Source organism: Mus caroli, chromosome 1 (assembly GCF_900094665.2).
Source record: "Mus caroli chromosome 1, CAROLI_EIJ_v1.1, whole genome shotgun sequence".
Classification (NCBI taxonomy): Eukaryota; Metazoa; Chordata; class Mammalia; order Rodentia; family Muridae; genus Mus; species Mus caroli.
In genome coordinates, this window is record NC_034570.1 from 79375332 (window position 1) to 79401866 (window position 26535).

General features: G+C 40.0%; 1 protein-coding gene across 3 annotated transcripts in view; it reads left to right on the plus strand.

Moving 5' to 3' along the window:
- The window catches only part of Dis3l2 (DIS3 like 3'-5' exoribonuclease 2), a 328742-nt gene that overhangs the window by 163957 nt on the left and 138250 nt on the right, over positions 1-26535 (plus strand). For all 3 annotated transcript variants that reach the window (XM_021163217.1, XM_029476858.1, XM_029476861.1), the window contains one exon: positions 5353-5526. In XM_021163217.1, the coding sequence (XP_021018876.1) occupies positions 5353-5526 (174 nt within the window). The remainder of the gene's footprint in view (positions 1-5352; positions 5527-26535) is intronic.

Consider the following 26535-nt stretch of genomic DNA (forward strand, 5'->3'; position numbering starts at 1 on the left):
CCTATCTACAAAGGGGGACAAGGGAGGGAGGCTCCAGAGTTTTATGCCTCAGCCGCCTATGTATGCAACCTCTTTATATTACTCCAACTGGGTTTACTTGTGAGGAATCTCTCAGCTGCCTTGAATTGTAAATAAAGAAGTCAGTAGTGGGCTCGATTCCTGTTTATGTCAGTCGGTTCTTGTGCTCTCCATTTCAGAATAAAAGGAATTATTGTGTCCCTAGAATTGTCATAAAAGAGCATCCCACTGGAGGTAATATTAAGCCAATCTCGAGAGGCAGGTACCATGTTTCTTTTATCTGTGGTTTCTAGATTTTACATAGATAGTTAAATCATGCATGAATATATGACTTGAAAAAAGCCAAAATAAATAAAAGTAATAAGCATTATGAGGACAAGAATAGCACTTTTTGTAATTAAGGTTTTGTTGTTGTGTTTTTACCCCAGTTCTGGGTACCAAACTCAAGACCTTGTGCATGTTCACAAATGTTCTACCACCAAACTGCATTCCCAGCTACAAGTACGTCTCCACTGTGACACAAAATGGTCTGACACTCATGCCTTGCATTCTCAGCTCTTATTCCTAGAATGCTAAGCTAGAGCATCACTCTCTCTGGCAGGCTGGCAGTGCAGTCTGGTAAGGGCTGTCTCCTGATTATACCCTTCATGTCAGTAAATTCTTAAGATTTGCTTTTTTCAAAAAGATAGTGTTGCATGATAAAATCTGGTCATATAATACGTAATAAAGTACTCTGAATGTATATGTTGTGGTATTTATACAAGTATGGCAGGTAGAGCAAATGAAGATGATAGTCACAAACCCAGACTTAGAGTTTCCAGATTAATGGAGAAAGGTCACTCTCTCATGAAAACCTCATTAGACATAATCAACTGTCAAATGTCCTCCTGGCTCTGTTCTCTGTCACAGTTGGCTGGGACTGGCTGTTGGCACACTGGTGTACTATGAGGATGAGAGCCGAGTCAACTCTAATATGAAGTTATTATTGTGGTGTTCATTTCCTGCTGCTGTCCTCTGTGTTTTTAAAGCCTACGAGGAAGCACGGCATGATTGTTCTCAGGGAGACCCTTGCTGTCTCTTATGCAGTATGCATTAGTTCCTTTTCTCATCGCTATGACCTAATACTTTACAAGAAGCAGCTTAAGGAAGGAAGGTTTCTCTTGGCTCATAGTTCAAGGGGAAGCAGCTCGTCATGGTAACAGAGTGTGAGGCATCTGGCCATCTTGCATCTGCTGTCAGGAAACAGAGATGGATGGTGGTGCTCAGCTCACTCTCCTTTATATTAAGTCCAGGACCCAAGCCCATGGATGGTGCTACCCACATCCATGTCTTTCCCCCCCTAGTTTAACATTTCTGGAAACATACTCAGACAAACCTATAGGGTGTATTTTGTGGATGACTCTAAATTCAGCCTAGTTGACAGTGAAAACTAACCACCACACAGTATAAACACTCACACTCTGCCAGGCTCATTTCAACAAGCTTGTTTTATTCACCTATCCCTTATCTAGATCCCCTTGTTACCAGGCCTTTCAGGTCCTGGCCATCAGTTACACTTGTAGCTACTGCCTATTAGGTCTTTTTTCCTCAGCCAAAGCAGACTATAGATACATTAGAAAGTTTCTGCTATGCTGCTTTTTCAGAGACCACATGCTCAAAAACCCAGGATACTACCATCATCTGCTGAGAGTATAGCGGGCGCATGGGAGCTCTGCAGTGAGGTCCATGAGCTCTTCCTTTACCTTCCTGCATACATTGTCTGTTTCTGTAGTGCCTCAGAATTTTACTGAAGGGACTTAGTAAGGCCCTAAATTCAATGATGTGACTTACCAACATGGAAGGTTTTTTTTCCCTTGTAAGAAATCCAATACCCTCTTCAGTGGAAGTCTTTATTCTGTTCCTAGCCTAGAATCAAGAATCCAGAGATTGGGCTTCTCACTCTTCATCTATTCATTCTCTCCCTCTCCAAGCCTGGTTTTTTGTGAGTCTCTCTATATCTTTCCAATAAAACTTTTCCAACCAAAATTTGTCTTTTCTGCTTGTAACCAAGAACCCAGACAGTTAAGACATTTTTATTAGAGGGTTGGAGAGATGGCTCAGTTGTTAGGAGCACTACCTGCTCTTCCAGAGGACTCAGGTCTGGTGTTTGGCATCCACATGGCTCACAACCACTGGCAGCTCTAGTCCAGGGAATCCAAAGTCTTCTTCTGACCTTTGTGGGAATGGGGCACATAAGCAGGGCATAGACGTTTATGCAGGCAAAACACCCATGTCCATACAAAAAAGGTCTTGATGTTAGGAGAGAAATGTGGAAACAGACCCTCAGGAGACTGTGAGAGTAATAACTAGGCCACTAGGGAATAACACGGAGCCCATTAGTTTTCAAACTCCTAGATAATTTTTGACTATTTATTACTTTTTATCACTAGAATAAAGTTATTTTTAGCCTGAGTAACATTATTCTAAGTAGCCTTACTCTATCCCAGTATTGGGTTTTATGTCCTGTAAGCTTCAGAGGCAGTGATAATAGCTCCCTCAGACCTTTAGTGGGAAGTTCATTCTGGTGAGCACAAGTCAGTTATTTAAAAAAATCCCTTAGCATTGTGAAAATTATTGGGACCCAAGCCCTTAACTGTCTGGGTTCTTGGTTACAAGTAAAAGAATGGAACTTAGAAAAAGAATTTATTGGAAGGGCACTAAAGGGATTGCAGAAACAGTGAATGCTTGCCCCCCTGAGAGTGCTGCAAAGATAATTCTGCAGAGCCAAGAAGCCTAGACCTCATTTTATGTAAAGATTTTTTGGTCACAGTGCTAGTAGATCCCACTTCTCCTCTTGCAAGACACCATTGACACAAACCACTAAAAGTGTCTTTACTGCCATACATGAATACTGAGAGCTTCTCTTGTTTATGGGGCACTGTCTCTGAACTAGGAATCTTGGGTTGAGAGTTTAAATACAGCATGCTGAATTCTGTTTTCATACACACAGATCTTACAGGAAACATACAGGAGACTGGTCATTTCTGTCATGGAAATTGTACTCAGTTTATCCCACTATATGCAGTGTGATATCTTCCCATTTTCATTTTATGCCTTGCTTATCATTTGCTTTATAACATTCATTAGCACCCCCCCCAACAATGTTCAGTAGTGTTAATGAACAGTTATCTTCTTCCTGATCTATAAGAAAGCATTTAGACTTTAACTGTTAAGTTTGGTATCAGATCTAGGATGGGGGAGGGTATGTGTGTGTACGTGCTCATATATGTGCAAATATGTGTGTGCACGTGGAAGCCTGACATTGGTGTTTTCTGTTGCTACCCACCATATTTTTAAGGTGGCATCTCACTGAACCTGGATCTCAACAAATTTGACAAGGCTAGCCCAGCCAGCAAGCTCCAGGAGCTTCCTGACTTCACCTTCCCGTGCGGGGATTACGAGGCACACACCCACAGCTGGCTTTTCTTTCCTTCCCTCCCTCCTTCCCTCCCTCCCGCTTTCCTTCCTTTCTTTTCAACATAGGTGTTAGGTTCTAAACTGAGCTCCTTTTTTCTACACTGCACATATCTTCTGACTGAGCCATCTCCTCGGGCCCATTGGACGCTTTTTATCAAATCAGAAAAGCTTCTTCCATTGATCATGTGCTTTTATTGTAAATGAATGTGAAAATTTTGTCAAATTCTGTTTCTTACTTTACTGAGGTGATTGTATATGTTCTTTGATTGTTACTAAGGTGAATTATAGTGATGATTTTCTTATACAGGATACATTTTAATTAATTGCTTATGATACTTTTTAAATATAACAGCTGATATTTTTTGTATTTGATAGAAGCTATCAGGACAACCTGGACTTTTGAGTTTTCTTTGTGAGATGATTTTAAAGTGCCAGTTCAATTTCCTTAATAAATACAGAGATACTAAGATATTGATTTATTGTTTAAGAATCTTGGGCGGTTTGTATCTTTCAAGGAATTTACTTGTTACATTCAAGATGTTCAATTTATTGGATAAAAATCACTAGTACTACTTTTATTTTTTTTACAATATAGTCATTAACCCCCTCCCAGTCTGCCCTCCCACAGTTCCCCCGCAACCCCATCTGCAGTCTCCAAGAGGATGTACTCCCTGCTCCCCCACCAGGCCTCCCCACTCTCCAGGGCCTCACTTAAGTTTCTCTAGGGTTAGGTGCATCTTCTCTCACTGAAGCCAGACCAAGCAGTCCTCTGCTGTATATGTGTCAGGGGCCTCATATCAACCAGGGGCTTCAACCAGGGTGTATGCTGCCTGGTTGGTGGTTCAGTGTTTGAGAGATCTCAGGGGTCTGGGTTAGTTGAGACTACTGGTCTTTCTATGGGGGTCACACTCCTCCTCAGCTTCTTTCAGCCTTTCCTTAATTCAACCACAGAAGTCCCCAACTTAGTCCTCCTTTATGCTTTTTATGCTGTAGTATGTTGACGATGTTCCCACTCTTACTCTGATACTTAGAATTTGTGACCTTGTCTCCCCATTTTCCTTGATGAGTCTAACTAGGATGTCATCTGTTTTACTCTTTCTTCACGGTTTGTTTCTTTTCTGTCCATTAGTTATTGGTTTTTTTCCCCTATTACTTACCTAGATTCTATTGTTTCCTTTGTCTCAGTTAGGGTTTCTATTGCTATGATAAAACACCATGACCAAGGAAACTTATAAAAGAAAACAGACATTTAATCGGGCTTATAATTTCTAAGGGTTGGAGTATTGACTGTGGGTATTACACAGTGTCACCGGTATGTAGACTGTGAAGCTGCTTTTTCATGGCTTCTGTGGAAGAAACTCATCCTTGAGCTCTGTCTTCTCCCCTAATGTCTCTCCTAATATAGGGGCTGGGCTGAAGGCTGCTTCCTTCTTTCATCCTATTGTCATAATTTAACAGCAAGCTAAGTTGGTCAAACTTTTCTAAAGGAGTTTTCCAAAAGCCTCCATGTAGACATTTCACAATAGCAACTTAGAAGCTTGACATGATGGCACCTGCCTAATCCCAGTACTTGGGAAGCTGAGGCAGGAGAATTCCCAGTTGGAGAGCATCCTGGATATGTAATCCGACTGTCAAAAACAAGGGCAAGTGAGGACCAATGTTGACTTCCCCATGAGTAAAATTGCAGGAGTTCTAAGAAGTTCTGCCCTTTGCCCCTCTTCCTCTGGTCAGAATGTCTCTGGAATGTACATTTGTACTGTAGTCGTAGCCTTCATGAGGATTTTCATAATAACTTATTTTAGAAAAGAGATAGAGGCCTACATGTTATTTATTTATTCACTAATACAGTTCATTGTCCATTCTCTGCTCTGTCCACAGGCAACTGGCTAAGAGTCTTGGGCAGGCTGGTGAAATCGAGCCTGAAACAGAAGGGATACTGACAGAATATGGTGTGGACTTCTCTGATTTCTCTTCAGAAGTTCTTGAATGTCTCCCTCAAAGCCTGCCTTGGACAATCCCACCTGATGAGGTGGGCAAGAGAAGAGACCTAAGGTAAACATGGGAAACACCTGGGAAGAGCTGTTCCTGCACTGTCTTCTCCCCCGATGTTTCTTCTAGGGGTCAGGCTAAGATATTTCCTTCTTTTATCCACTGTTTGGATTCAGTTGAAAGTCTGGTGCTTCTGTGCCAGAGGTCAGCAAGTGATGGATTACCAGCTAAATCCAGCCCACCACTTGAGCTCATCAACTGAAGATGGATTTCAGATTTTAATGATTTGAAAAATGTCAGCAATAATTAATAGCTATGAATAGTTACTAATCTTCCTAAAGTGATATGAGATTCACAATTCTGTGTTTAGTCACATTGCAGTAGAATACAACTATATATGGTTCTTTGCTTATATATTGCTCAACCATGACATTCTTCATGACAACTTCAAAGTTATTGCAACATTTGTGTGGCCTTAAAATATTGACCCTTTGTTCTTTTGCAAACATTTGTTTCTAGACTGGTTCTAGACCATTCTAATTTCAAAAGATTGCAGGTGGCTTTACCTAGTCTCTTCTCCTTGCTGGACCCCAGTCTCATCACAGAAAGGCAGTGTTATCTGCTTAGAAGTGCTTCCTCTAAATGGGCCTCTCTAGGCACATAGCAGAGGATTCAGGACCTTGTGCTTGGAGGCTCATTTTAAAGCTTTACTTTTAGGTCTGGAATTTATTGGAAAGTACTTTTGTGGTATTTTTATAACAACATCTTCTTTGAAGATGTTTCTTCATTGTGGGATGTTAGTTCTTTTCTGATATTTCTCTTCAGAATTTGGTTTCAGTACTGGCATTCATTCTGGATGCCACATGGAGATACTTAGAACCAAGAAAGTTTTCATACACCCCACCACGGAGGCTGTGGAAGGTTTTTGCTGAGGTTATCCCGTGTCAGAGTCTTTCCACCACACTTGCTTGCTTTGTAGCTGAACTTATGGTGCCTTCAGCTCCAAGTGTCCAGTACTCCACCAAGTCTGAGGGTACTTTTTGCTTTTCTTGCTGAGAGTGTGTGAAGAAAATGAGATAATAATCCCTTCCTACTTGTCAGTGTGGCTGATAGAAACACATGGATTCAAATTCATTTGGTACAGTGTGCTCCTGGATGTTACTGCATAACACATAGGGGGGGTTATGTCCTCTGGACATTGAACCCGAACCTTCTGGAACCTTTGTTGCCTTTGTTGTACAATTGAGAGCTTACTGAGATCTTTTACTGGATTTAGGACTATATAAAAACTTTATGAAGCCAGATGTGGTGACACAGATTTGGGAGCATGAGGCAGGAGATCCAGGATGCTCCACAGTGAGGTTTAGACCAGGCTAGGCTGCATGGTAAAATCCTGTCTCAGAAAACAAAGACCTCTAGGTTGGGTATGATGAAGATAATATTGTATTCTTATAGGAGAGTGTCAAAGAATTTTAAAAGTGGGAAAAGAGACTAAAACCAAACAAAAGAATGAAAAATTACCAAGGAATGATTAAATTCAAACAATAATCATTATTTTTGAAGTCTAATTTAGTGCTTATTCAGTTTTAAATGTACCTTTTACCCCCAAACTCTGTTTACAGAAATGTATCTGACGGAGTGAAGTATACAAAGGTTTATGAGCCAAGAGTTTCATTGCTGTTTTACTGTAAAAACTGCTGAGTCTGTCAGTAATGGAATGGTTTAATAACTATGGTCTCCCCATCCCTATGATGATGTTACCTACAGCTATGCAAAAAAGTGACTGTATCCATATGGTCTGTCCTAGAAGGGAGACCATCAAATACTGTTAAGTGAAAGAAGAAACTGCAGATCATGTGACTATGATTGTATTTTTGTGAAGTCAATAACCCAGAGCCATATAAATACACATAAACATATGTAAAACATACACATATCTGCACATTAAAAGTATGCATGTATAGAAAATAGAAGGAAGTAAATCAGCCTGGTCACATACATGATTGAAGTGGGAGGAAATTGGCTCAGGGTAGTAATAAAGAGGCAGGAAAGCAATAGTCAAGTATTCACTTAGCATACCATTCCATTGCTAAAAGTCTTTAAAATAACTTCAAGAAATCATAACTACAAATGTCAGAAGATAGATATACTTATTTTTTTCTCTGACCTGATCATAACCTGCAGAAAATTATTAAACATTTCAGTGGTCACAAGAGCCAGGGTTGCACCAAGTTATCCTTTTATGGCTCCATCTTGCCTTTGGTTTGGCCCTTGTTGCTTTCTGGGCTGAGCTACAGAATAGACCTTGCTCTGCAGAAAGCTTCTGTTAAAGTCTAACCATGTGCTCTGAGAAAGAACCCTTTGTAGATGATTCTGCATTAAAGTAGTTACGGGTTTTAAACCCCTTTAGCTTTCCAGTATTTTCACTCTCATCTCCTGTCCCCAAGATTATGTTTCTAAACTTCAGATCAGATTAAATTATTCTTTTACATTTAAATTTTAAATGGCTTCTTGATATCTAAAACAGTAATCTGTTAACATTGGTAAACATTCATTCTCACTAATGCATGTCTTTTTAAAATTATAAAAAATATAATAGATTATGAATCAGTTATTTATATTACAAACCTAAACAAAAGAAGAAAAATAAAGATGAAATAAATTTCAAATATTTTGATATTTCTTCTGAAAGGTATTAAAAACCCTGTCTCTTTATATTAATAGTTTTACTTTTGGTGAAAGCAGTTCAACTGGGTACTATCGTTGTTTTAAAACTTTGCTTTAATAACTTGTAGTGTGGAAATTTAAATATCTGATTGTAAGTCCTATGTGCTTTATTTGTTTAGACAGGGTCTCCATATGTATCCCTGGCTGGCCTGGAACATGTTATGTTCTATAAGAAACTCACAGAAATGAGTTTGTCTGTCTCCCAAGTGTTGAAACTAAACACGTGCCACCATGGCTGATCTAGTCCTGGCTATGTTGGTACTTGATTTTAATGATCATCATTGATAGATAGATAGATAGATAGATAGATAGATAGATAGATAGATAGATGATAGACAGACAGATACATAGATGATAGATAGATAGATAGATAGATAGATAGATAGAAGCTGACCTAGTCCTGTCTATTTTAACTTGATTTTAATTATCATCATATATACATGCATAATGCATACATATATACATACATACAGGGATATAGGCTGGTACTCTGTACCCTTATTCCTATTTTAAAAATAAATAAGAGAACTTTTTAAAGACGTGAGATGAGTTTACTAAAGCATAATACTCATATTTTAGGTTCTATTCAACAAGTGAATCCAAATTTATTTGAGGATGACTCTAGCTGAGATTCCTAGCAGTGGTGGATATGGAGCCTGAAATGGCCACCTCTTGTAGCTAGGCAGGACTCCCCAGTAGAAGGATAAGGTTATCAACTCACCCACAAAACCTTCAACCCAAAATTAGTCCTTTCTACAAGCAGTGCAGGAACAGAGACTGAGGGAACAGACAACCAATGACTGGGCCAACATGAGATTCATCCCATGAGCAAGCACCAGTCCCTGACATTCTTTTTTTTTTTTTTTTGGTTTTTCGAGACAGGGTTTCTCTGTGTAGTCGTGGCTGTCCTGGAACTCACTCTGTAGCCCAGGCTGGCCTCAGACTCATTGGTACTCTGTTATGCTTATAGACAGGAGCCATATGTATTTGAAACCAGTCAGTTCCTGTGGACTGGCTAAAAAGAGCTGCATTAATAGCTTTGCGGTCCCCCCACCCCTTTCTTTTTTGAAACATAGTCTCACTATGTAATTTAGGCTGTCTTAAACTGCAGTCTTCCTGCATCTGCCTTCCAAATGCTAGGGTTATAGGCATGCACCGTCACAACTCAGTGTTAGCCATTTTTAAAAAGGTTTATAATCCACAGAAAATTCTTTCTGTGACATCATAAAAACTAGTTGTAAAGTTCTGGTATGTAGTTTGGGTGTACATGTGGGCAATTTAGCAGTTTGTACATAGACACAATTTTTTACTCCAAATAATATGATAGGAGAAGCATTTCAGTACATCTGCTAAAAAGATCTGGGTGCGCGAGGCTTTTGGTTTGACCCTAGCACTGGGGAAAAAAAGAAAGAAAAAGAAAGACAGAGAGACAGAGAGACAGAGAGAGAGAGAGAGAGAGAGAGAGAGAGAGAGAGAGAGAGAGAGAGAGAGAGAGAGAGAGAGAAGGGAAGGAAAGAAAGAAAGAAAGAAAGAAAGAAAGAAAGAAAGAAAGAAAGAAAGAAAAAGAAAGAAAGGAAGGAAGGAAGGAAGAAAGGAAGAAAGAAAGAAAGAAAGAAAGAAAGAAAGAAAGAAAGAAAGAAAGGAAGGAAGAAAGAAGAAAGAGGAAGGAAAGAAAGGGAGGAAGAAAAGAAAAAAGTGTTTTTGAATGATAAACATAGTATTTTGTTTTCACATTGAATAACCCCTTTTCCTCAATGTTGTCTTCCCCTTGAAGTGACAATGTGTTTACTTTTTGTAAGTTCCTCAAAGCACTTGGCAGCCAGTGTTGTGCAGTCACAGCCGCACTGTAATGAGCTCCTACATGGAAAACAAGTGTCAGGTTTGCTGTGTTCTTGGAGCTACTGTTTCTAGGAGCACTGATGTTATTTTACTATTATATATATTATAAAATATATAACATCAGTTATAAGTATAACTCATGTAATAGTTACTGTTATCTTAAGCCTCTGCATCTTTCTAGTAATATTTTAGTGACTTGCCTATATTATAAAGATTAATTTACCTAAAATTAAATGAGATCTGTAAGTCAATGCAAGCAGGCATGGTAAAAACCTATAGATTACATTTGGCCCAGGAACCAATGAGAGAGCCCATATTATGCATTTTCTAGAATGTTGACTCTTGCATCTGCACATGACACTTATACTGACCCATACATGTAATGAGGGCATTGGGGTTAATTCATATATTTATGTAGTCCTGGTGAGTTTCTTATTTTTTACAATAAAATTAATATAAAGTAAAGCCTATGACTCTGCTAATGTGTTTGGATCTGATGAGCTTCTTTTCTTTGACTGATATGTGGTAGGTTTATTTAGTTTATTAACCAACATTTATTTGTGATATGCCATCCCTGGGCATTGGAAATACAGTAACTAATAGAAATCGATGTGGGTTTCTGCCTCTATGAACCTTCTCCCTCAGGCTCCTGTGAGAGGACATGAATGAAATATATGAAGCAATAGTCAAATACTGTTTAATGGAGGGAAGTAGTTAGGATAAGTATTTATAATAGTGTGATGCATTCTCTGAGAGCCCCGTATCTTCAATGGCATTTAAAAAGCAGTGCTCATTTTCTTGAATTTGACCAAAGATCTCAGATTGAGCTCTAGTGTGTCCTGAAAAGTGTCTCTTTCATTGAATAAATTGACATTCTCTAAACTCCCAAAGCCACTCTTCTGTGTCTTTTTAAGCATTTCCTCCTTTTCTGCTGAAATATTTACATATATTTTATGTGTATGCAACACAAACATTATATATATACATATATATGCGTGTGTGTATGTATATGTATGTATATATAATATTTTTTTTATATAAAATTGAACTAACCACTGAAAATACAAAGACAACTGAGGTTTGGCCCTTTATCTTCAGAGAATTGAACTCATATTGAGGTTAAGCACTGCAGAGAGTGGCCAGTGCTGTGATATAGGTGTGAATACATCAATCAAGCTAAGATTACTTGGATGTGGAATTGAGAGCTAAGACTCAAGGCAACAGTTAGGACCTGGAGTAACAGAAGTCATCTCCACAAAAAGGCTGTGTACCATCAGACTATGAGATTCTCTGACAAGACTTGGAAGTCATCTGTAGCTTCTTGCTCCCCTCTCTCCGGGTCACCCTGCCTTGGAGCCTGCAGTGTTCCTCTGGCTCTAGCTACGTAAGAGCTTCTACATACCCGTTTAGGTTTGGTATTTAACAATTATATTTGGAACAGAAAAGTTCCATCAATCTTTAAACCTCATAATCCAATTATGTCAGTAAAATTCCAGTTTTTTAGTCCAGTGGAATTGGGGTAATATTTTGCAAACTGAAGTTGAGAGAAATAGTGTTTATTTTGAAAAGAAAAATGGTTGGTTAGCAATTTTTAAGGAGTAAGGCTGGTGTGAACTCGCAGGGGTGATCTGGCCCCTCTGATTGGGCTCACCATTCTTTTAGACATTTGGCTCCCATCTCTGGAGAATCCCTACTTGCATGGCCCAGACTGTAGCTCTTTCCAGCAGGGCACCTGAGGTTAAAGAACACCAATCCTGTAAGTATTGGGGGGCTAGGAAAATACTGTGATGGGGGAACTGCTTAAACTTGGTTGTATGTGAAGGCCAAGAAACCCCAGGGTGATTTCCAAGTCAGGCTGCATTTTTTTCTCAGTTCATTCATACTTTGTTGTTTCCTTTGTTACTGAACTAGAATAGGAAACTGAAGCTTAAAAGTTCAATTCAAGGAGAAAATGAATACCTAAATACACTGGAGGGGAAAATACCCTGTTAACCTGATTTTTATGTTTTTCCAATAGCTAGTATTATTGTAGACATTTGAGTCACATCACTTTTTGGTAAAGCCATGAGCTTCATTGAAACAAGAATGGTTTCTATAGCTTTCTACAAGAGAGCTTGTGATATCTATTTCTTACTCTTCCCTCAATAAAAAGGAAGCCCGGTGACCTCCACCAGACCATTACAAATGTGAAACTTGGCACTTAAAATTGCTTGCTCTAAATTTTCCAATTGCTTTCTCTCTCTCTCTCTCTTTTTTTCCATTTAATGTCGTTCTGCCAACTAGTGATTTTATTATTATAAACAGGACATTGTATTCACTTTTAAGAAGAAATATGAAGCTGGAGGTAAAATTACAAACTGCAGCTTCTCAGCTGCCAAAATAGAAAACAATGAGCTAAAAATACTGAGCAGAGAAAGGGTGTTGTGGTAAGAAATATTGAAATATCTTCAAGGTGGAGAGTTCCCAAAGAAATTTTCTTCTTAGTCCAGGTAAAACCAACCTTGAAATAGCAAGTTGAAGGGGGAGTCATAGAATACTAACCTCTTTCAGGTCAGGCCTTTGTGGGAAAACCTTCAAAGATAACCAACATTAAATGACTAATGACCTTACTGTTTATCAGAAAGTCCAATATGATTAAATTGCCATTTAGAAAAAGGCTCCTCAGGGAAAGCAGGGTTGCACCATAGAAGAGCACTAGAAACCAGTCGTACTCCTTCCAGAACCCCCTGGCTGACTCTGGGAGAGTAGACAGGAGTACTTATCATTATCTTTTATAATATAGATTTTTCTAACTGAATTAGAATTTTCCAAAAGATGCTGGAGGTTGTGTGTTCCTTTGGGTTTCAGAGGGAGGGTTTCATGGGTCACACCTATGTTCATTGGGATTTCCATAGTGGTCATGAAGAAAAAGAGTGTTTGACAGCAAGTGAGTGCTTTTGGAAAACAATGGGTTCAAATATTTCTCTGAACCTTTTCTCCTGGATCATCTCAAGGAATTGGTGTTTTATTGAATATACTTCTAAAAATGCTGAACTACATAGTTTAACCCTTTCTATTGCCATTGATTTGGCTAGGGTTCTTTGGTTTTATTCAAATGGAATTGTCGAATAGGTGAGGAGCAGTTCATCTAGTGTTGGTAGTCCTGGGCCCTTGAATGCTGAAGCTTTATGGGCTGAGCCAACAGACTCAGCAGCTCTTAGTTCCAAGAGCTGAGAACTCAGAACTTATATCTTTAAACCTTAGAACACAGACTTAAAGTTCTAAGTACCCAGATTAGAGGCTTACTTTTCTGGTCCCAGTGCCAACAGCCCAGCACTCAGTGACTAGTAAAATTCTCAGCTATATGTAGTAGCTATCTAGCTCCAGAACTATTATCACAGCAGTCAACCTTTGGGTGTTGGAACCCTTGGTCTTTCCAATGGCTTTGTAGTTGCCTTGGGCATCAGGACACCTGGCCTTCAAGCTAGGGTAGCTCCTAGTGACTTGAGCCAGCAGTATCCCACACACATTCTACCATCTGAAATCTTGGCTCCTCTTGTAATGGGCCCCTTTACACAACTGATACCATGTTAGAGACACCATAGCACCATTGTGATCTAAGAGTCCAGCATGTAGACTATAACACCTGCCAAAATGAGAACAAAAGCCTCTCCATCATAGTTCACAGTTCTGGGAAAGTCCCTAAATGTGCTAATCTTGTTTTCTGGCTTCTGTAGTCTGCTTATTACTAATTGTTCTTGCTAATTGAAGTGAGTCAACCAGGATATGGTTTGTGTGCATAAAAAGCCAAGAACAGTAAGGCTCATGGCTACATGATTTGGGCAAGTTCCCTGGATAACCAGCTGGCCTGCAAATAGACTTCCTATTGGCTTTGAGAGTCTATGTGTTCCTTGAACCTCACAATACTCCATAACTTCCACAGTCTTTGTCATCCACTACTTCTTCATAGCCACATGCTGTCATTCTGCTCCTGCCAGCTCTTCTGCCTTTCTTATATCATCAGCTCAGCAAAAATCACAAGAGGCAATAGTCCTTTATTCTACTTAATGTTGCAACAGGCAGGGCAGATAATTCAGATTGACTAAAGTGAGCTAAAATCTATAATAAATAGCAAGGAAGGTGAGTTTGGAAAAGGTTGTAATATGCAAATAAAGGAATACGGCTTTCCTTAACTAGAAGGAAGAATGATTAGACTGTTTGGCATCTGGAAGAAGTTTGAAACTACCTTTCATGTCCTTACCTTTAATGTCCTTTCAGCTCACTGTGAACTGGCAAGAAACTTGTAGATAGCAATTATGGCATCCTCAGCAGGGTCTACAACTACACATTCGCAGTTGTGTGTACTGCCTTTAGCCTTTGCCAGCTCATGCACTTACGGGAAATAGCATGACTCTTAGAAAAGAAAGTCAGCCAACAAATAGATGCAACAATGCCTACTGGCAGAGAAGACAGTTAATTTACCATTTATGCTATGAGTATGTGGATAAGATGGCTAATTGTACTTTGTTTTTTTGTTTTTTTTTTTTTTTTCTTGGTTTTTCGAGACAGGGTTTCTCTGTGTAGCCCTGGCTGTCCTGGAACTCACTTTGTAGACCAGGCTGGCCTTGAATTCAGAAATCCGCCTGTCTCTGCCTCCCAAGTGCTGGGATTTAAGGCGTGAACTACCAGTTCGGCAGTTGTACATATTCTAAAGAAATTGGGAATTTACACTGATATAAAAAATAAATTCCTGTAAGTGATTTAGGGTTTGGAGCAAATGAGGGTATAGAGGGCTGATTTTAAGGGTTCTCAAGTCTTTTTGATTTTCATAATGAGATTATTATTAAAATACAAGGAAATTAACCCTTTCAGATTGCTATTTCATGGTGTCTTTCATAGTCACCAAGTCATGGATCTAATGACTTAATATAATTCTATAACCACTGTCTAATTCTGTAAGGTTTCTATCATACCCACAAGAAATCTCCACTAACTCTCCGCCATCCCCTGCCAGTTTCCAGCAACCACTAATGGACATTTATTTTTTAAAATGTCTGATCTAAAACAGGCTTTTGTGTTTTATAACTGGCTTTTCTTTAACTTGTTTTCAAGCTTCATCTGTTTTGTCGCATTGGTCAGATTCGTCTCTCCGTGCTGATTAGTATTACATTGTAGCAATGTGGCACATTCTGTTCATCAGTTAGCGAACCATCCGATGCTGCTTCTCACTAGTACCAATCATGCTGCTGTGAGTAGACATAGGTTTTTCTGTGGAAAAGTGTCCTCAGTACTCTTAGATATTGCTCACTGTGGAATTTCTGGGTCATGTGGTCAGTCTGTATTTGGCTTTTTAAGTATCTGTCAAACTGTTTCCTCATGGCTGCACCAATTTTGCAGGTCTAACAACAATGCAGGGCAGTCTCCATTGCTCCATTGCTCACCAGCACTTGTTAAGTGCTTAAGACATAACCATGCTTGTGGGTGTGCAGTGTCATTTTGTGATGACTAGTGACACTAACCATATTGTCATGAGAATCTTGGCCCTTTATAATATCTTATGTGAAGAAATAGCTACGTGAGCCCTCTGCTTGTTTTTTGTTTGTGTTTTAGTGTTTATTTTTAAGGGTTGTTTATATATTGTGGTCATTTATCAGATATAGAAGTTGAAGATTTTCTCCCACTTGTTTGTCTTGTATTTCCTTCACCCCTCCTACATCTCTCCTTATCTTCCCTTCCTCCCCGATCTCCCTCCCTTTTTTATTTTTTTCAGACAGGCTCTTACTATGCCGCCAATGCTGGTCTCACACTAGCTCTGGTCCAGGCTGGTCTTAGATATGTGATCTACTGCCTTGGCTTCCCAAGTGCTAGAATTACAGGTGTACATCCCTTGTCTTTTAGTCTCACGCTCTTGGTAGTATTCTAGGAGCATGGGAGTTTCAGAGTTAGGGATATAACACAGCGGTGCTTGCCTACCATACACAAGACCCTGGCCTCAACTTCTAGCTGCAAAAACAGTCCAGCAACAATAAAGAAGAAACATTTCTAAGTTTGATGGCTGCCAGCCTATCTTCTTACATTGCTGATACTTTTGATGTCTTATTTCAGTAATCGTTGGCCAAGCGATCACAACAATGTACATACAGTCTCTCTAAGAGGTTTAGAGTACTGTTATATTTATGCTTATGATAAGTTTTTAGTTGGCTTTTGTAAATAGTTTAAGGTAAGCATACAATTTCTAGTCATTTCAGCAACATAGGAAAAGACTGACTATTGCTCTTGTTAGTCATTTTTATTTTTAGTAGTTATTTTGAGTGTATGTGGTGTGTGTTTGTGTGCAAGTGGGTACATGTACATGTATATGCATGTTTGTATGGAAGTCAGAAGTTAATATCCAGTGTCTTCTTCACTAGAAACTGGAATATATTTCTTCATAGTACTCTCCACCTTATTTTGTCTTGTTTTGTTTCTGTTTGTTTTGTTTGTCTCTCTGAGCCCTGGCTGTCCTGGAAGTCACTCTGTCAACCAGGCTGGCCTTGAATTCAGAAATCCACCTGCCTCTGTCTCGAGTGCTGGAATTAAAGGTGTGTGCCACCATGCCTGGGTCCACCTTATTTTTTGAGGTCAGATATTTCACTGTACCTGGAACTTCCCAACTTAGACTGGCTAGCTAATGCATTCCAGAAATCCCCCCGTCTCTGCCTTTCTAGCACTGAAATTATAGGCTATAATTTATAGTAATTACATATCTTATATACATAATAAATATTATAATTTATAATAATGATGATTATAAATCTCTAACTTTTTACCTGGGAACTGGGCAGCAGTGCACATGTCCTCATGTTTATGTATGTAAATATTTGCTTCATAACTGAGTCATTTCCCCAACTCCTTTTGATTAATTTTTAAAGTTAGTAAACAAAATAATAGGTTCCATTGTGGATTTTGCATGTATTTGCACCATTATACTTTGTTCTTGTCGTTGAAATGATTTTTCCAGATAGGATTGTCTTGTCACCCTTGCTGAAGATCAGCCAATCATAAATGTAGCTTTATTTACATTATTTACTCTCATTTATTTTGTGTTTCTGCTACTGGCTATGCTGCCTGGATTACTGTAACCTTGTGCTGTATTTGAAAACAGAGAAGCATAGGTCTTTCAACTCTACTTTTTTTTATTATTATTATTCGCTTTACATCCCGATCACTGCTCTTCCTCCCAGTTACCCCTTGCCACAATGCTTCCCCCATTTCCCCTTCTCCTCAGAGAGGGTGAAGGCCCCCGTTGGTCATTGACCCTGGCACATCAGGTCTCTGGCATCTCCTACTCAGGCCAGACGAAGCAGCCCAGCTGGAAGAGCATATCCCACAGATAGGCAACAGCTTTTGGAATAGCCCACCCCAGTTGTTGAGGACCCATATGAAGACCAAGCTGCATATTTGCTAGTATGTTGAGGTTGGTTTGGCCCAGCCATGTACACTCTTCGGTTGGTTGGTTTTTCAGTCTCTGAGAGGCCCAAGGGTCCAGATTAGTGACTCTGTTAGTCTTCCTGAGGAGTTCCTATTCCCTTTAGGGCCCTCATTCCTTCCCCAAGCTCTTCCAATAAAGTCCCCAAGCCCCATCCAATGTTTGGATGTGGATATCTACATCACTCTGAGTCAGCTTCTGAGTGAAGCCTCTCAGAGGACAGCCTTTCTAGAGTCCTGTCTGCAAGCATAACAGAGTATCATTAATAGTGTCAGGGATGGTGCTTGCCCATGGGATGGGTCTCTCCTTGGGGCGGCTATTGCTTGGCCATTCCCTCAGCCTTTGCTCTGTCTCCCCTCCCTGCATCTTGCGCAAGAACGACGCTGCAACAGGATCCTCCTGCACGCGTTTATTGGGAGAGCTTAGGCGAAAAGACCCTGAGCCCAGCTCTGGTGCTGCTTTATATAGGCCTAGAAGAGGCGTGTCTCACACCCGGATTGTGTTTTGCTTGGTTGATGCTTATTACCTCATTTGCATTCCTACATCTGATTGGTTACTTTCTCTCTCTTCTGATTGGTCAACTTCTCTCTCATCTGATTGGTCAATTTCTCTCTCTTCTGATTGGTCAATTTCTCTCTCTTCTGATTGGTCAATTTTGGTCAATTCTCAAAACCTCATCTTGGCAAAAAACTTTCCTGCCTATGTATGCGTGGTGGCCAGCAGAAGCCTGTGCCACTCTGCAACGGCACATGTGGCTTCCCACACCTGCATTTCTTAAAGGCAGGATAAATTTGAGGTCAAAAGTTCTGTGGGTGGTTGGTGTTCCTATTGCTCCACCTGCCTGACTACAGGTGACCTCTTCAGGTTCCATATCTCCAGTGCTTTGAGTCACAACTAAAGTCACCACCGTTGATTCTTGAGTGGGGGAAGGGAATCTTTCAACTCTACTTTTTTTCTTTCAAGATTTTTGACACTATTCTGAGCTTCTGTCTTGCATTTTTGTATGAATTTTAGGATTGGCTTGTCAATTTGAGGAGACCAGAAACAGAATCTTGTATTTTGTTAATAATTGTGTTAAGCCTATAAGATCAGTAGTAGTTTTGCCAGCTTAACATTGTCTTCTCTGATATCTTTCTTTTTGTTTAAAATATTTCAGTGATGTTTTATAACATTCAAATACATAAACTTCTACCTTTTTTGCTAATTTGCACCTATGCAAAGTTTAGTTTTATTGTAAATAAGATTGCTTTCTTAATTTTATTTTTAAATTGGCCTTTGCTAATATTTAGAAATCGCATTGATAGTTATTTGTATTAATTATATAACCTGTAATCTTCCAGAACTCATTTATTTGCTCTACTTATTTTGAATACTTTGAATACTTTAGGATTTTCTTTTATTATTATTATTACTATTATTATTTTATTTCATTTTTATTCTTTAATCCTTTTTTACAGTCCAGACTTAACCCCCCCCCTCATAGTCTGACCCCTGACTGCTCCCCTTCCCATACCCCCTGTCTCCAAGAGGATATTCACCCCCAGGCCTCCCCACTCCCTGGGGCTTCAAGTCTCTCTAGGATTAGGTGCATCTTCTCTCACTGAGGCCAGGCCAGGCAGTCCTCTGCTGTATAAGTGTTGGGGCCTCTTATCAGCTGGCCTGTGGTTGGTGGCTCAGTGTCTGAGAGATCTTGAGGTTCCAAATCAGTTGAGAGCTGTTCTTCCCATGGGGCAGCTTCTTCCAGCTTTCCCCCAATTCAGCCACAGGGCTCTCTGGCTTCTGTCTATTGGTTGAGTGCTAGTATCTGCATCTGACTCAGCTGCTTATTGGACTTCTCAAAGGACAGCCACACTAGGCTCCTGTCTGCAAGCACAACAGCATCAGTAACAGTTTCAAGGCTCTGGGGCCTCCCCTTGAGCTGAATCCCAATCTGGACCTGTTACTGGACCTCCTTTCTCTCATGCTCTTCTCCATCTTTGTTTCTGCAGTTCCTTCAGATAGGAACAACTTTGGGTCAGAGCTTTTGACTGTGGGATGGCAACCCCATCCCTCCACTTGATGTCCTGTCCCTCCACTAGAGGTGAACTCTACAAGTTCCCTCTCTCAACTATAGAGCACTTCATCCAAGGTCCCCCTCCCTTTGGGTCCTGAGACTCTTACCTCCCAGGTCTCCAGTACATTCTAGAAGGTCCCCCTCCACACCTCCTACCTCCTGAGGTTGCCTGTTTCCATTTTTTCTGCTGTCCCTCAGGGCTTCAGTCCTGTCACCCACCCCCCAATACCTAATCATGTTCCCCCCTTCCCCTCCCTGTCCCCTCTCCCACCCATATCCCTCCCTCCCTCTAACTCTCCCACCCCCCATGACTGCTTTCTTCTCCCTCTCAAGTGGGATTGAGGCATCCTCACTTGGATCCTTTGTCTTATTAGCCTTCATGAGTCCTGTGGGTTGTGTCCTGGGTATTCTGTACTTTTTGGCTCATATCCACTTAGTGAGCACATACCATGCATGTCCTTTTGGGTCTAAGTTACCTTACTCAGGATGATATTTTCTAGTTCCATCCATTTGCCTGCAAAACTTATGATGTCTTCTTTCTTAATAACTGAGTAGTATTCCATTGTGTAAATGAACCACATTTTCTGTCTCCATTCTTCCACTGTGGGACATCTATAAGCAGACCAGCAATCTCAACTAGCCTGGTCCCTGGGATCTCTCAGATACGGAACCACAAACCAGGCAGCATACACCAGCTGATATGAGGCCTCCAACATATACACAGCAGAGGACTGCCAGGTCTGGACTCAGTCAGAGAAGATGCACCTAACCCTAGAGAGACTTGAGGGCCCTAGAGAGTGGGGAGGTCTGGTGTGGGGGTGGGAATGAGGGCATCCTCTTGGAGACAGGGGTGGGGGAGGTGTGGGGGAGGAGGTGTGGGATGTGGAACAGTCGGAGGGTGGACCAGGAGGGGAATGAAGTCTGAACTGTAAAAAAAAAAAAAAAAAAAAAAAAAAAGATTAAAGAATAAAGGATAAAGAAAAAGAATAAAGAAAAAGAAAAAGAAAAAGAAAACCCCTATCTCAGGTTCCTATGTAGCGACCTGTTGTGTGTCCAGCCATTTATTCCCCCAGCAGTTTTAGTCTGTCTCACTCCATATCCTGCTCACCGGTGCTATGTATTCTTCCTTAGTTGCTAGGGACATTTTAGCTTCTATAACTGGTTTCTTCCTCTAGAACGATCAGACATTTGCTACTCAGGCCTCCCTTGGCAGTTTGCTCATTTGCTATTTTGTGTTCTAATGTTCTAAGTTTGCTCATGACTCTGATGTAACAAATTCCTCATCAAGAGAAAAGTGGTCTGCTGGCAATAAAACTGCCATGTTTATAACAGACAACTTAGGAGCACTGAGCATATGATAAAGAATGTAATACGGAAGTGTATATAGGGTGAAGGGAAAGGAAAAGAGACATTACCAAGGCTTTATGTACAACTATGGAAACTCATGTAATTTACTCGATGTGCTCTGTGCTTTTAGCAAATGCTAGGATTTATTCCTGTTTCCTTTTGATAGTCTGAAGAGAATAATGATAAAACATAGTTTGGTACCTTCAAATAAGTTATAGTTCACTGAGAAAATTAGTTACAAATTACTGTTGTAAAATACTAAATACAACTTCAGTTTCTGGCAAAGATGGAAGTACCCTGTTCTTTTCTGGTCCTCCTCATAAATGAAAGGGAGATAAAAGAGGATTGTGAATAGTGGCAAAACAAAACAAAACAAAACAAAAACGAGAGGCTCGGACTTGAATAATAACATAGAATTCCTCTGGATTTCCTACTTGCTTCCTGTATGTTTCTGGGTTCTGCAGAAGTCACCAACCTGAGATGTTCACAAACCACAGAAAGGTGACAATGAAAATCCTGCTTCCTCTAGTTAAAGGAGAGGGAAAGACATGGATTAGCAATAAGATGTTTTGACAATGCCCAGCCTAATGCCAGTCACACACCACCTGAAAAGCACTCTTTCCCCATGCACATATAGAGTCCTCCTGAGGATGAGCAAGATGTTAATGTTGGGTTGAAAACCATTGGAATGTGAGCTGTGATGCTCTGTTTCTCACACTGTGATGATCATGGAGTCCAGCAGTGAGTCAGTCTTCCATCCTGCTGACTGGGAACAAGCAGCCCTCATTCCTTGATCTAGATCTGGGGAACTGGCTGATCTTTCCTCTATGTGTGCTGAAGCCTTGATGGTACTATTATTCTCTTGCCTGATAGGGTCAGCAGGACCAAGCAAGGAGATAGATGTTCTGTGCCTTTCTCAGTGAAAGAGCCATGCTCTGTTTCTCTCCTGGGGTTGGGTTAAAACAGCCAAGGGAGGGGATGGCCCCATTGCCATCCAATGGAAGAGATGTTTGAATTTCCCTATTAAGCTAATAATGACAGAGTTGAACTTGGAACTGATGATCTTCTAGTCCCTATCCAATTCATGGAGGCCTATAGTCTGCTTTGTTTTAAGTAAAACAAATAAAAAAACAAACAAAAAAAAGCCCCCAAAATAGAGGGAGGAAAAGAAGAAAATTATGGGTGTGATAAAGGATTATATCCAGAATATGTAAAGAATATCTTATAGCTCTTATAGCTTAGCATTGAAAATCAGATAAAATTGGACAAAGAATATGAAGACATATAAATGCCTATTAAACACATGAAAATACTATCATTTGTCATTATGAAAATTGAAATCAAAACCACAATGAGATACCACTGTATAACCCCCCAAGGATAGCTGAAGCATAAGAAGCTGATATCGGTGAGTAGCCCTCAAGCACCTCTGGTGAAAGTGTGCAGGCTCAGCCACTGTACAAAATGGTTCTCAATTCCTCAGTTAGACACAGAGGTGCCTTGTTGAGAGCAGTTCTATTCCCAGGGAACTGGAAACATGTCAGCAAAAAATGTATATGAATGCACATAATAACAGTTTTAAAACAATGTCTGCATCCATGAAGTAGAATAGCATTGCCTACAAAGAGGGATGAGGTACTGATATAAGCTATAGTGTGAAATATGCTTAGCAAAAAAGGGCAGCTGTAGAGACTACATATTTTACGACTGCTTTCTGAAATATCTAGAAAGCAATGCAAAAACCTCTTTAATGTTTATCTATCTATGGCTGCTAGAGGGTATGAGTCAATAAGTAGTGATTTTTATGGACATTGAGCTCCTTTTAAAGCTGCATACGTGTGTGTATGTGCAAGCATGCATACGTGTGTGTATGTGCGTGAGTGTGTGTGTGTGTGTGTGTGAGAGAGAGAGAGAGAGAGAGAGAGAGAGAGAGAGAGAGTTGAGTCAATCTAGAAAAGAATTTATAAACATCCAACACTCAATTAATGAAAACATACTAGAATTAACTTAGTTCACAGGAAAAGAGAAAAATGCTAACTTGATAAAGACCATCTACAAAAACTTCCAAGGACAGCATGAATGAAATGAAACTAAGAACCCATAAACACTGTCACAATAATGAGTGCTGTTAATTTTTGAAAAAGGAGTAAAGGAATTAGGTAGCAACTGGGTAGCCTTCCAATAAGTACTAGGGGCATTTAGCAAACACTTGCTAGTAAATAAACCGCAACCAAATTTCATGCCTTATGTAAGAATGACCTCGTTCAAATATAAGGTATAGAAATAAAGAACTTACAGGGAAGAGCTCATACACTTGGACCCAGAAAGCCCAATCCACAAGAGAATGCAGTGCATCTCATAGGATTAAATATTTTTGGCTTGTGAATGACCCTAAAAAACACAAAAGTGACAGACTGGGGAAAATATTTGCAAGTATTCAACAAGAAGCTAGTAATCAGAAATTCATTAAGGACTTTAAACAGGATGAGGGAGATCGTTCAGCAGGTAAGAGTGTTTGCTATACATGTCTGACAGCCCGTGTTCCATCCCTGGAGCCTGTGTGAAAAATTAAATGCAGTGCATTTGTAAACTGGAGGCCACCTTTGTCTACATATTGAGTTCCAGGACAGCTAGGGCTACATAGTGAGACCCTGTCTCAAAACAACAAGAACCCCACAACCACAAAAATGTGTACCTTTATTAAATTATTTTCTACCTAGTACTTTCTAATGTAAAAAATGTATAATTTAAATAAAAATTTCCAAACTTTTTGAAATCAATAATAACGTTATATATAATGCATATAATAATCAAAATGTTATAATTAATATGATTATTATTTATATGGTGCTGGCTATTACACCTATGAACTTGTGCATGATGCACAAGTACTCTACCACTGAGCGACAGCCTCAGTCCCTTAATTAAATTATCCTGTGTTTGTTTATTTGTTTGTTTGTTCTTTTAAGAGATTGACATTTTTTAATTGATGCAAAGAAGTTATAATTTTTTACATTGATACAGAATTTTTATATTGATACAGATTTGAGGTTTTCATTGATATAAAACTTTCTCTATTTGTTTGTTTTGAGACAGAATTTTACTATATGGCCCTGACTAGCCTGGAACTCAGTATGTAGACCACACTGGCTTTGAACTCATAGAGTTCTGCCTACCTCTGTCTCCCAAATCTGAAATTAAAAGTGTGCACCATTACACCTGTTAAAATTAAGTAAATTTTAAGAGTCCTACATTTTAATGAAAACCTAGGTAGCAGTTTGAATGAAATGTCCCCCATAGGCTCATCAGGAGTAGCATTATTTGAAAGGATTAGGACTTGTGGCCTTGTTGGAGGAAGTGTGTCACTGGAGGTGGCCTTTGAGGTCTCAGATGCTCAAGCCAGGCCTAGTGTCTCTCTCTCTCTCTCTCTCTCTCTCTCTCTCTCTCTCTCTCTCTCTCTCTCTCTCTTCCTGCTACCTGCCAATCCAGGTGTAGAACTCTTGGTTCCTTCTGCAGCACCATGCCTGCCTGCATGCCACTATGCTCTTTGCCATTATGATAATAGACTAAACCTCTGAACCTGTAAGCCGGCCCCAATTAAATGCTTTTCTTTATAAGAGTTGCCACAGCCATGCTGTGGCAGTAGAAACACTAAGACAACATGTGAAATTGAAATATTTGGACATTGTATATACATTTTTAGCTTAAATGTCAAAAGACCTATAATTGTACACATAGGTGAAATATTTGTTGTCTTTAATTTTTTCCAATTTTATTTTCTTGTTGGGTGTGGTGGCACACACCTTTAATCCCAGCACTTGGGAGACAGAAACAGGAGGATCTCTGTGAGTTTGAGGCCAGCGTAGTCTACAAAGTAAGTTCTGGGGCAGCCAGGACTGTTAAACCAGAGAGACCCTGTTTCAAAAATAAGCTTTTAAAAATTTTATGTGTCTTGAGTATTTTGCCTGCATGTGTGTATGTGGGGTCTGCAGAAGTCAGAAGAAGGCATCAGATCCCTCAGGATTGGAGTTATGTATGGTTTTGAGCCATCATATGGGCATTAGAAATCAAACCAAGGTCTTCTGCAAGAGCAGCCAATGCTCTCAACCACTGAGCCATTTCTCCAACCCCATAGATTTAGTCTTAAAGGCAATTTAATTTTATTTTTATCTTATCAAATTAGATTAGCTTGTTGTAAATGGACTGTCAGAAACATTGAGGAATACACTTGCCTCTTTTCACAATGCCAGAATTTATTGAATAATAATAAATTCACGGGGCTGAAAAAATGGCTCAGTGGAAATGGCTCAGCGGTTAAGAGCACTGACTACTCTTCCAGAGGTCCTGAGTTCAATTCCCAGCAACCACATGGTGGCTCAACCACCCATAATGAGATCCTATGCCCTCTTCTGGTGTGCCTGAAAACAGCAACAGGGTACTCATATGCATTAAATGCATAAATAAAATATTTTTTAAAAATAATAAATTCACAAGGTACAAGAGTTTCAATTTCAGCAGTTTGCCAGACAATCCTATTTCCCTTCGTAGTCTGGCAGAGGTGAACAGAGGTTCTTTTATTTCTATTGTAATTGCTAATGTTAAGTCTTGTATCACACATTATATAGTAAACATCTCTTTTTCTGTGTGAGTATGTTGGTTATGCTATAAAAGAATAAAGAGGCTATGGCAGAGTTTCTGGAGGTTTAAGAAGTAGGTTGATAGAAATGTAAATAGTCTGTATTGACAAGATAACACCGTGAGAACTCAAACCATCCATAGAGAAGAAGCTACAGCTGTGGATCACAGGGCTGAGAGGGAAGATGCAGAGTTAAATCCAGCTGCAGAGCAAGAAAAGGGGGACCTGGGTCTAAAAAATGAGCAGGAGGACAAGCTGATGACTGTTGGGTACAGTGTCAACAGCTGCAACTGGGTAGAGCAGAATCCCCAAGGATGTTGGGAACTCTCTGCCCATTGGCCTGACTCACACATAGGATGTAGGATGGCAGGTTGGTGGGGCTGCTGCCATCATAGTGCAGGGTGTTTACCTGTGTATGGGGTCCAAGAGAGGGAGTTGCTTCATTTCCTCAGTTTGGAATGTCCAGTAAGTTCTTGGGCCTGATTTTCCCAATATGATTGTAACATTCCCATGTGTTCCTACAAGCTTCATTCATCATGATAATTTTATAGGATGGCCCCTTTCTACTCCCATGAATAAGTCAGTTATCAATCTGTGCTACATGGGTGGTACTAGACAGATGGGGTTGTTTGCATGTTCCTCTGGTGCACAATTACCCTCCATCCACGCAATGGAGTCAAAAGCTCTATGTAAACTGAAGTTCATGGGGCTGGAGAAATAGCCTACTGGTTAAGGGCAACTGCTGTTCTTGCATAGGACCTGGGTTTGGTTCCAAGTGCCCACTTCTGGTGACTCAAGTTCTAGGAGATCTGACACCCTGGTTCAGCCACCCTATGGACGCCCATATGTACATAGTACTTAAACTCATGAAGACAAGCATCCATACAGACTGATAATAAGTAAATAAATAAGTCTCTTAGGGAAGGCTCAATCTGGAGGAAAAAAAAGGCAGTCTTAAGCAGTGTAGTGGCTATTCCTGGTTGTCAACTTGACTATATTTGGAATGAACTACAATCCAGAATT